The following is an 11,908-nucleotide window of genomic DNA, read 5'->3' on the forward strand; positions in this document are numbered from 1 at the left end:
ACAAATCTGTCAGTGATGTGCACATTAACAATCATAAATCTTCAAGAGAACTGCACACACACTCTTATGCCTGTAACACACTTCTCCCACCACCACCTACAGTAAATACCAATGATAAACTGGAAAAATTGTTATAGCATTGTCTGCAAATCAATGAAATCGTGTTAAGTCTATAGTCACTGTTTCAGATTCCAAAGAAACTATGGACCACCCCAGTGAGTTTTACAACAACCTAGTGCCACAGACTCACTTATAAGAAAGCCATTTTAAGCAAAGATATACACTTACCCTGAGGTACAAATTGAAAAAAGATGTTTTAATGAGAACAAGTGACCTATTGAATTAAAAAATACCAAAACATTTTTGTTTAAAAAAACATTAAGTTGTCGAAAAAGTTTTCTTATGACAAAATAACTTTAGATTCTATATTATTTAATACCAAAAATTTAAAACCCTTTATTAATAGAGGAATAATAAGGACAAAAATAATATAAATGTACTCAATAGAATTATTTTAATGACTATTTTGGTAAACAATTTCTTGATTTACTTCCATGTTGTTCATGTTGTTTATTGACCTACAACAAGCAGGTGGTGGTCCAGCTACTTCCATATCCTGTCTCCAGCTCTTTGATATCTTTATGGATGAAAACTCTCACAGTTTTTCAAAAATCTGTGCTTTTGAAGAAAGTAATTCCAGTGGGAATGAAAATGCATGATGATGATGATACTGCATCCAAATTTCTGATAGTTCTGTAAAAATGATTCAATACTATCAACATAATATCTTTATACTTCAAGACCAAAATATTTACAATATTTCTAAATAAAATCCAAACATCAAGTTCACATGTAATCTTAGACTTTTCAAATTCTCTGTCATTCATTTTTATGTTATTTATATCCCTACACAGACACCTTTTATTTCTTGATTAAATGTTTGTAAATAAACATTCATAATACTTCATAAATACTTGAAACAATTATTTTTGTCAAAGCCTTAACATATAGCTGCATGAGGCCCCAGTTTTTTTTTGGGTTTTTTTTTTGTGTGGTCAATTAGTGGCTGTAAATGGTTCTTTTATCCTTTGACCTTCAATAAAAATATTTCTTTACAATAATTAACTGACCATAAAAGATGTTCTTTTTGTCCAGTCACAACATCACTTCTGAGTGGGCTGGCAGAGCTCTCTCTCTTTCTCTCTCTCTCTCTCTCTCTCTCTCTCTCTCACACACACAAACATGGCATTTTAGTATATCGATACTGTTGACTAAGGCACACAGCAATAGCTTTAGTTTTCACACACAATCCGTGAGTAGTCTTGATACTTTGTTTTCTCAAGGTGAAATATGAAGTTTTCAAAAGATTCTTTCAAGTAAAGTGAGTGAGCAATAAGAATAAATGAATACTTGTTACCATTGTGAAGAAGGAATCAAAATGCTAATCACAAACTTAGTAATTTAAACACTTTCTTAATATACACTGAATCAAACCCAGCTCATTGATGCCACAAACTAAATTAGAGTCTGAGGTAAAATATGGAAGAAATTCTTTTTCCTGATGGTAGTGTATGTCACCTGGATTAAGCAAATCAGTGATAATTAACCTTCAACCAAATAATACAGAAATTTCATAAAATCCAAGTTCACACTGCAAATCATTGAATTTGTGTAAAACATTGAGGCCCAGTATTAAAGAGTCACATTTTGTGTCTTCTGTTTTTTCATTTTAAGAGCAGGTATATGAAACATGGGTCTTTTCACAGGTGGCATAGTGTTTGTTTTTTCCGTTAAATCTTGTTACTTGCAGGAGTAGAAATAGCAATCATCTGTGTGATGTAACTGACAACAAACCATTGATCTCATAAACAATGTAGATTTCTTACTTTCCTTTGCTCCAAAATGTAACTCAATACAATATTTACAAACTTTATGAGGGATCCAGGATTTATCTTGATTGCTGAAATACAATCAATATATTTGTTTAACAAGGGATGATATATTTTGCCTTTGTTGTTAAGGTATATATTTGACACATATATTACAAAATGTATTTTTTATGTTCACATGGTCTGCTTGTTATATCTGAACAAATAGAGAAAAATAAACATATAAAGTCAATGAAAAAGCATGTTACTAAATATTTGTAATGTAGTTTATGAAATAATCTTATAGGATATTCTTCCTCATTTGTGGGAAAACTATGATGCAATGAAAAAAAATTGATAACCTTCTTAACTTCACAGATTTCATTTAAATTGCCTGAAAATAAATATTATAATCACCTTTGACCAATGCTATTTTTTCAAGGAGCTTAGATATTCCATCTTTGTGGACTGGAACAAGATCTGATACAGTTGAGTCTTGGACTAAACACCTGCTCCTGCTACTCCACAACTCAAACTTTGGGGTAAGTTGTCGGTGGATAGAGAATTTCTTCAGATTTCTGTCTAAAATATTCGTTTAAAGGCCAAAAAGTTTCAGGCATGGAGGTAAATTGATTACATCAACCCAAGTGCTTGACTGTTACTTATCTTATTGACCCTGGAAGGATGAAAGGCAAATTTGACCTTGGCAGAATTTGAACTCAAAATATAAAGACAGCTGAAATGCCACTAAGCATTTTGCCCAGTGAACTAACAATTCTGCCAGCTTGCCACATTAATTTTCTGCTTTAGATATTGAACATTAGGATTTTGAAAACTAAAAATCATAATCTTCAACAACAACATGGTACACAAATCAATTACAGTACCACTAGCAAACTTATCTCCTGCAATTGACACCTTCAGATCTTTTTTTTTTTAAATAATGGCACATTAGATGATGTGGTCCTACATACATGGAATAATCTCAGCTGGAATACTATTAGTCAGTTGTCTGTTGATTGTGTGATTAGAGGTTATACAATAGTACACAGATACACCTGTTAATTTTTTTCTTTCCATACTCATGGCTAGAAAAAAAATATTTGTCAAATAATCCACATAATTTCTACATTAGATAAGTTGCTAGACCTTACATGATCAGATGAGGGTAAAAGTTAGGTATCAATGAGTGGATTGACTTCACTGACCTCCACCCCAATACAAATTTGGTCTGTACTCCTGACGGATAAACCCAGAAAAACAAAACACTTACAGGAGCAGGTAATTAAATCTCCACCCACTTAATTTTGTTTAACAATGGGTTCTACCCATACCTGCATGGAAGGAAGACCGTAAATAACAATAATGATGACTGTAAATACTTCCATTTTGGGTCACCACTCAAAAGTTCATTTTCAAGAAACACATCTGTGACTTCCTCTACAAGATATTGTTGTTCAACCCAAGTCTTCTTGGTTAACCTAGCAGACCAGACTTAGATCATAGATCTAACTGTAAACACACCATTTTTTAAATATCATACATATTATCCAAGACAATAAGATGTATTTATCTGATATTTCTAGCAGCTTAACAATATAGTGGTTTGTTTTACTCCAAGCTATTGTCACAAGTAGAGTTGAACCCAGCACTGCAAGCTAACAAACCAAACATTTTTCTTTTTAATGAGTAGAGCTTATAACTCTTTTTCAGGATCAGAGGTAGCTTTCCAAGGCTAAAGGCACCTAAGGGTCTAGTTTCAGTATGAAAATAAGTGTTGCTTACAGTGGCAACTACTTCCAACTCAGTGGAACTTATTTTCAGTGAGGTGAACTGGTCATGGAACGGAACACAACACTGCTAGAAACAAAATACAGAACAAAGATTTCTTAGTTGGTTATCCATCAACAGATAGACACTCACACACACACACAGTATGTGTGTGTATGCTCCCTCAGTGAATATTATGAGAAAGAAAATGGTTATTATAAAAAAATGTTAAATGGTATAATTTTTGTTTATTTCTTTACAAGGAGTGGGGTTTGTAAATTGACGACAGCAGCATTTAACAAACAGAAATAAAGGTTTGATGCTGTCTAGTTATACTGACCACACTAAATAAGACAGTATGGTTCCCGGAGTTGAGATCAGCATACAACTCTGATATACTGAAAGTTTCCATAGAATAAACCTTGTTATAGTTCTGATACATCACATGAAATCAAAGCTAGGCTTCTGCTGTGTTCTTCTTTTTTTAAATATATTATCATTATCAATGATAACAAAATATGTTTTGTTCATATATTTTCATTTCAGTTTAGCAGTTCTTACATCTGCAGATCCCCTCCCCCATCCCACCCCAAAAGCTATAGCTTTTGCTGCACAATACAGCAACTAGAATATTTCAACTTCAACTGATGGTAATGTATGTATGTATGTATACTGATTCAACTTTAACTTGTGTTAAATGTGTGTGTAAAAAAGTTTTTTAATTACTGTTTGGTAAATAAAAATGTACCTTAATTTTAAAAAAAGTAGTTTTTCAAATTTTCTGCAGTCAGGCTACAGAATCTTAATTTTTTTTGCTTTGTTTATTGTTTGGATTTCTTTTTGTATTTATTATGTAATTCAATTTTCTTTCTTTCTTTCTGCCAATATACAGTCTTTAAATTGATTTGAAGGAAAAATAGCTTGAGTAGTGTTGATGAGATATCACATTTGAAAAAGATGTCTTCTTCCTAGCATGGATCATCCGAGTCACTCTCAGATGAAGAGACGTCATTCAAGTCCTGTACATTCGGCTGGTAAACTGGCATGTGTTTTGGACTCCAGGTTTTCGGAAGATGACGAACCAGACAATTTTTTTGATGTTTTGCCTAGAGAAGACAAAATATTTTATATACATATGTACATATATACATGATTATATATTTACAAGCCAATGAGGGTGCCTCTCTATAGTTGCTTAACCTGTCAGTAATAGCAGCACTATCTTAAAAAAATATAAGGCACATGAAGCTTATGGTTTTGGTTCTAGAAATGACGAGAGAACAAGGCTGCTGGAGTTCTTATGATGCTAATGACTTGATTTGCAACACTTGATCACCTATGAATCTGGTGGGCACAGAAATCAGATTGACTACATTCACACCAGAAAATGGGATAGGCAGATGCTTGTAAATGAAAAGTCATTTCCTGGTGAAGAATGTACTATCCAACATAAGTTAGTTTTAAGTGACTTCAGACTTAGAGCTAGAAGGATTCAGAGATGTAAACCACTTAGGGGAAAGAAGATAATCTTATTGGATATTCTTTCTCATTTGTAGATATAATGAAAAAAAAATTGATATGATGCAATGATGCATTGAAAAAAATGATGCAATGAAAGAAAATTGATAACTTTCTTGACTTTATGGATTATATTAAAATCACCTGAAAATAACCATTATAATCACCATTGGCCAATGTCATTTTCTCAAGAAGCTTAGATATTCCACCTTTCTGCAATGGTACAAGGTCTGACATTGTTGAGGATCCTTCAAACAGCTGAGGATTTACAGACATATTATTTGAAGCATTTGATGAAAAGGAAGAGAAGATGGAGGTGTATAATATAGAGGTCAATTGGAAATTCTTATAAGACAATCTACTGGGGGCTACAGACTAAGTCTGTAGCTGGTTCAAAATTTCAGCCAGAATAAGGGTGGTATAGTGATGGAACAGGGAAGTAGACAGAGCCATAAAAGCTGCTTGGAAGGTTTGGAAGAATAGGGTCAGCAGAGATCTTTACCAGGTAGCTAGAAGAGAAGCCAGGAGACAGGTCTATTTAGCAAGGGGAGAAACAGAAGAGATATGCCAATATTATACAGTATGAGGACCAAGGACATGAATTGTTCCAGATATCAAGGCTGTGTATCAGAGAAAATTAAGATGCTGTGGAAGAGTGTTTGGAAGGATAATGGTATACTTGCACTAAGTATTTTGAAAAGAAAGAGGCATAGAATGGAGAGAAAGAGTTTTCCTAATATGAACTTGACAGAGAGTCCAGCCATTCTTGTTGTCAGCAGTGTGATAGATACAGCAATTAAGGATATGAAGACTAGGAATTATCTCTGAGATGCCTAGTCACCTGTATGAGTAAACAGGTTGTAGGTATTATATCCAATGATTGGTGTAGCAGTATCATTGGCAACTGTTACAAAGTTAAACAAAAGGAATTACAGGTATCAAATTACTGGACCAGGTTATGAAAGTCACTGAAAAAGTTGTAGCCCAAATTCATTAGATAAGATGCAGTTTGATTTTATTCTAAGGAAGAGAACTACTGATGCAGAAGTATTTAAGAAAAAGTAAACCTCTGCAGCTGGCATTTGCTGATATGGAGAAAGCCATTGATAAGGTGCCTCAACCCCTCACCTGGTGGTCACAGCAGAAGCTAGAGGAATGGTTAATGAGAGCCATTCAAGCCATATACAAGTAAGAGTTAACAATGAGTACAGCAATGAATTTAGTATGCATGTAGAAGTTATCATCAGGCTTTGATTATCAGTCCTCTCCTATTTATCAAAGTCCTTCAGGAGATAACAAAGGAATTGAAAACTGGTTGTCCACAGGTACTTCTTTATGTTTATAATGTTGTTCTTATAGCTGAAACTGTAGAAGAGTTAGAAATGAAACTGCAGATGTGGAAGCAAAACCTGGAATCAAAGCATCTTAAAGTTAACTTAGCAAAAATCTAAGTTCTAGTTAGCTGTCCCTTCATGTAAATAGTCCGGTTGCATATGTAGACAAGGTGTAAGTAGAAATTCTATATGGTGTACTCAATGAAAACTAAGGACACATAAGTAGTACAGTGGAATTACAGGAGGGTTAACAGAGAAAGTAGAATTTGTTTGTAGCAGATGTGCAGGAGCAGTAAACAATAAGACACACCAGAAATAGATGCCCAGGAAGTTCCCTAGAAGTAATACATAGCTTCAATTACCTAGGTGACCAAATTAGCAGTAGAGGAGGATGCTCTGAAAGTATAGTTAGAATAAGAACTGGCTGCAGGAAGTTCAGAGAACTATTACCTCTATTTACATGTTATTATTTATATCTTTATCTACTTTGATATATATATATATATATATACAGCAAAAATTTAGATTCAGGTGAATATGGTACTTAAGTTTAGGCACCAGAATTTAGTACGGTATTATCCATACAATTTCAAAGTAAGGTGATTAAAATCAAAATAAGCAACAAGGATATCCAGAGGTAATGCGGTACGATTGTTTCATGCAACTCCATTTAATTGAACAATGTAATCATTACATCAATTTAAAATGCAGAGCAATCCTCAGCTGCACAGAGACATAGAATTTAATTAAATTAGAACAGATGGACACATTATTATAACTATACCTAAAATTTCCAAAGAGTTAAGGAGAAAGACAAAGAACATTTTGCTTCAGCTACACCATAGAAATTAATAAATAAACCACCAAGAAGACTCTGCCTGTCACTGATTTTATTTGTTTTTTTTAGTTCTAATTTATAGTCTAGTTTATCAAACCTTGTATATCTAAAGCTTAAGAGAAGAAAGGGCATTATCTGTTAGGGGTAGGGGGGATAGAGCAGACAGAAATCATGGTTGATGTCATAAAACCCTGAGGTTTGGTGACAACTAAGGTGGGGGGCGCCTACTAACAGACCATTGATAATGAAACAGGGGAAGTCTTATCATGTAGTACTATAGTTAAATGTTTTAAAACAATTTTGCTATATTGTATACAGATACAGTTTATGACTATTCATCGGGTTATTAATAAGAATATATTAACAAAAGGATAGAAATTTATGGATATTTTTTGAGTATATAGCAAAACATTTACCACAATAGAGGGAGGAAAAGAAAAATTATTCAGAAATAGTTTAATATTTAATATTCATATATATTATTATACACTTAATAACTAACTCTTCATATGGTGTCTATGGATATTGATTAATCCTTAGTTTATAATATACAATTATAGGCATCTTTATAACTTAAAATTTAAACTGCTTAGATTAAAATTTAACTAAGTTATAGTAGATTTTGGTCTCTCACCTAAATGATAAATCTTCCTGGTAACACCAAATTTTAACTTTACCCAATAATGATATATTGTTTTTACTTAAATTTTTCCTTCTAACATTTGCTATTGAAGTTAGTAAGGTATAGATTTTTTATTAAGTTTTTAGTGAATAGGCTGTCTTTATTCTTTTTTTTCTATGATGCTCGACCCTAACAAATCATTTTATTATTATTGTTATTTTATAAGTGACTCAAATACATCTAATCCTTGTTCCCCTATTATTTTACACTCGGCCTATGTCAGTTAATACCGGTATCTTGATAACTTAAAACAGCTCAATTTAATTAAATCAGTATACAATTATCATGTTCTTTAACCTCGGTTGGTCCACCATTATATACCATGTAAATCCAATTGATCAATCTTTATAGTAACCATATAATAAGTTAATATTTAGATAGGTAATAAGTGCGGACGTTAAACGATGATTTTCCTCCTTCCATTGTGGTAAAAAAATACTTTGGTATATACTCTTAATATGTATAGAAGTGTTTATCCCTTTGTGAAAATTTCATTCTTAATAATCTTCTTGATTACCCTGAATTTTAATTCTGTACAATAAGACAATATTTTTTGAAATGAGCTTTAGAGACTACTTGATTTTTCTCTTTCTTAAATATTCTTTTAACTGATACCAGATATCAGTCTTTTAGTGATATTAGCTATACAAGTTAAATTAAAAATTTTTAGTCCAATATATTTTAAATTATTGTACTTTCTCTACAAATCTTCTCTATCGGTGTTAATAAGCTAAATATACTTTACCATAGCATTAGTAATTAAGCTACTTTATTGCTATGGTATTGTGCCCTAATTGATTATTTTATTTCATTTCTTTATTAATTTATAATTAGCCTTTATTTATTTATAAATTAATTAAGCAAATCTTTGTATCTCTAGTATTTCATACTTAGCGTATATAAAACTATACTGATATATTTACTACATATATATATATAAAAAAACTCCTTAGAATATAATTTTATTAATATATAATTAGAATGCTCTTTTATCTCAATACTCCTTTATTAATATCAGTATATTCCCATTAATCAATATTCAAGATACCCTATGAAAAGTTAGTTATTAAGTGTATAATAATATATATGAATATTAAACTATTTCTGAATAATTTTTCTTTTCTTCCCTCTATTGTGGATTTAAGAAATCTTGTAAGGTTCTCCTTACATTTGTTCCAAGATAAGAAGCAGTCATCCAAGAATCTTTTCCAGTTCCTATTAAATAGGACAGGAAATGTTCATCAAAAGTAATTCCAGACAGAGTATAGATTTTTTTCTTCCAGGAGTCCCATTACTAGTGTCACAAGCATTGATGCAACTTTCACCCCATCACCATGCCTGGAATTTGTAGGTAATACTGCATTTTAGAAAAGGAATAGTTATTTTCTAGTACCAATTATAATCCTTCAAGTATGAACTCTTTTCGTAATCTTTCCTGAATTCTTTGTGGGTATTTGTCTATCCAGAATTCTACTACTTCTAATCTTCTTTAATAAGCAATATTACTTACAAATGCAAGGCATGGCAATGGGGACAAGAGTTGTACTGAGATTTGCAATACTAGTAATGGGGTTCCTGGAAGAAAAACCAAGAAGCAAAAGAAATCCCAATCTCTGCCTTATGGAGGAACACTCAAACTGAGGCTGAAAACAAATATATAAATATTCCATTTGCAGTCACCCATAATTCTAGGAACTAGAACATGATACCTTCCAATCCTATAGGCATAGCTGTGCAATAAGAAGCTTGCTTCCCAACCACATGATTCTGGGTTCAGTCCCACACTATAGTGCCTTGGACAAGTATCTTCTACTATAGCCTAGTGAGTAGATTTGGTAGATGGAAACTGAAAAATTGTATGTGCGTGTGTGCATGTGTGTGTGTGTGTGTGTGTGTGTCTTTGCATCTGGTTGTCCCCCACCACCACTTGACAATTGGTGCTGGTGTGTTTACATCCCTGTAACTTAGTGATTTGGCAATAGAGAGAGTGGGGGAGAGGGAGAGAGAGAGGGGGAGAGAGAGAGGGGGGAGAGAGAGAGAGAGAGAGAGAGAGAGAGTGCGTATTAGGCTTTAAAAAAGAAAAACGTACTGGGGGTAATTCATTCCACTAAAATGAAGAGAAAATTCTCTAAGGTGGTGCCTCAACATGGCCACAAGTAAAAGGTAAAATATATAACTAAAGAATCACAAATCAAAAACAGCCAAAGACAAGCACCAAATCTCAGAAAGACTGCTAACAAAGTCAAGATTTACATCGGAGACAGATATAATGCAGCTAACAAATTGTGAAGACACTTATGGGATGTGTTAAATAATTGAATGAGAAACAACCAAAAGATTCGAGAATGAGAAAGAATTGAAGGTGAAAGCAAACATCAACTACAAAACAAAAAATCCCAACTACTGCATCACATTCCCACAATGTAATGAGAATTACATCAGAGTAATAGGAACAAAAGTAACCATCTGTGTGAGTGTGCTCAAACAGCAAATTAAAGATTCATTTCTTAGAAATGTTCCATGTAGTAAACATTTGTGTACATGGAAAACTCAAACAGTTCCTCTTTAATAGAAACCAGAAATAGTGCTATTAAAAACTTTCTCTATACAGAAAAAAGAAATACTCAAAATAAAAACTTGTTACCCCTTGGTTTGTGACATTGTTTCATACAATTTTTTTTTTTTTTAAGTTAATAATTTTTAAAGAAATCTTTTTAAATATTGTGACTGCATCAAGTATTTTTTTGCAAAAGCATATTATACTGGGTCACCCTATAAATAATGGAGTTTTTTCAATTCCATAAACTGAAAGTTGGAGAGTGACAGGATAAACAACCTGCATCAACCTGCAGGTAATAATTTTACCATGTACTTATTCTTAGTGCAAGTTTTGAATAATGCAGTTTGATTTTAACAATGGAAGTGACAAAAGAGCATATTTGGCATATTTTGCTTTATGGGTTCAATAAAGGTAACAGTGCAACGGAAAGTGCAAGGAATATTAATGCAGTATATGGAGGTCGGACAATAAGCGTAAGCCAGTGTCAACAGTGGTTCCAGAAATTTCGGGCTGGAAACTACAGCCTAGAAGACTAGCCTCATCCTGGAAGATCTGTAGAGCATGATGAGGATGTCCTGCAAACCCTGGTGGAACAAAATCTCATCACAACTGTTGATGAACTAGCATGGAAGCTTGGATTTGGTCATTCAATCATTCATCAACACCAGCATGCCATCAGAAAAGTCAGCAAATTGGGTCAGTGGGTTCCTCCCAAACTTTCCAAGTGTAATCACATGCAAAGAGTGAATGTATATGCTCTTCTTTACTGTCACGTCTCACAAATGAACCTTTTTGGACTGTATAGTGACTGGTGACAAGAAAAGGGTTCTCTATAAAAATGTCAAGCATTGATGACAGTGGGTAGGGAAAGCAAAAGTCTTCACCCACATGAGGAGTTGTTATCTGCTTAGTGGGATATGAAAGGTTTAGTCCACTTTGAACTTTTAAACCCAAACCAAATGATAACAAAGGAGCCCTACTATGAGCAGCCTGAGTCAGCACTAGAAGAAAAGCAAAGATGCTTTCACGACAAAAAGTGTTCTTCCATCAGGATAATGCTCAGTCACATACAGCAAGGTTCACATTCCAAAGGCTGGAGGAGTTTGAATGGGAAACAATGCCCCACCCACCATATTTGCCAGACATTGCCCTATCTGATTATCATTTATTCTGCAAACAAGTGAATTTTGGAAGAGGGGTCTTGCAAGTCTACCAGATAGATGGAAAGCATTGTAGAAAATGAAGGAGAGTATATTTTAGATTTATAACAGAACTTTATCTTAATTTTGAAAAATAAAAGAACTAATAAAAAACACATTATTTATGGGATGACCCAAT

At 33.2% G+C, this 11,908-nt stretch overlaps 1 protein-coding gene across 2 annotated transcripts in view; it reads right to left on the minus strand.

Moving 5' to 3' along the window:
* Positions 1–491: 491 nt before the first annotated feature.
* LOC128248364 (vasculin-like) overlaps positions 492–11,908 on the minus strand; it is a 47,318-nt gene continuing 35,901 nt past the window's right edge. Inside the window, exon 2 of one of the 2 annotated variants that reach the window (XM_052969527.1) lies at positions 492–753. In XM_052969527.1, the coding sequence (XP_052825487.1) occupies positions 640–753 (114 nt within the window). In that variant the 3' untranslated portion in view covers positions 492–639. Of the gene's footprint in view, positions 754–3,866; positions 4,745–11,908 lie in introns of those variants that run through there. The other variant, XM_052969526.1, reaches the window with a different exon arrangement.

This window comes from Octopus bimaculoides, chromosome 7 (assembly GCF_001194135.2).
Source record: "Octopus bimaculoides isolate UCB-OBI-ISO-001 chromosome 7, ASM119413v2, whole genome shotgun sequence".
NCBI lineage: Eukaryota > Metazoa > Mollusca > Cephalopoda > Octopoda > Octopodidae > Octopus > Octopus bimaculoides.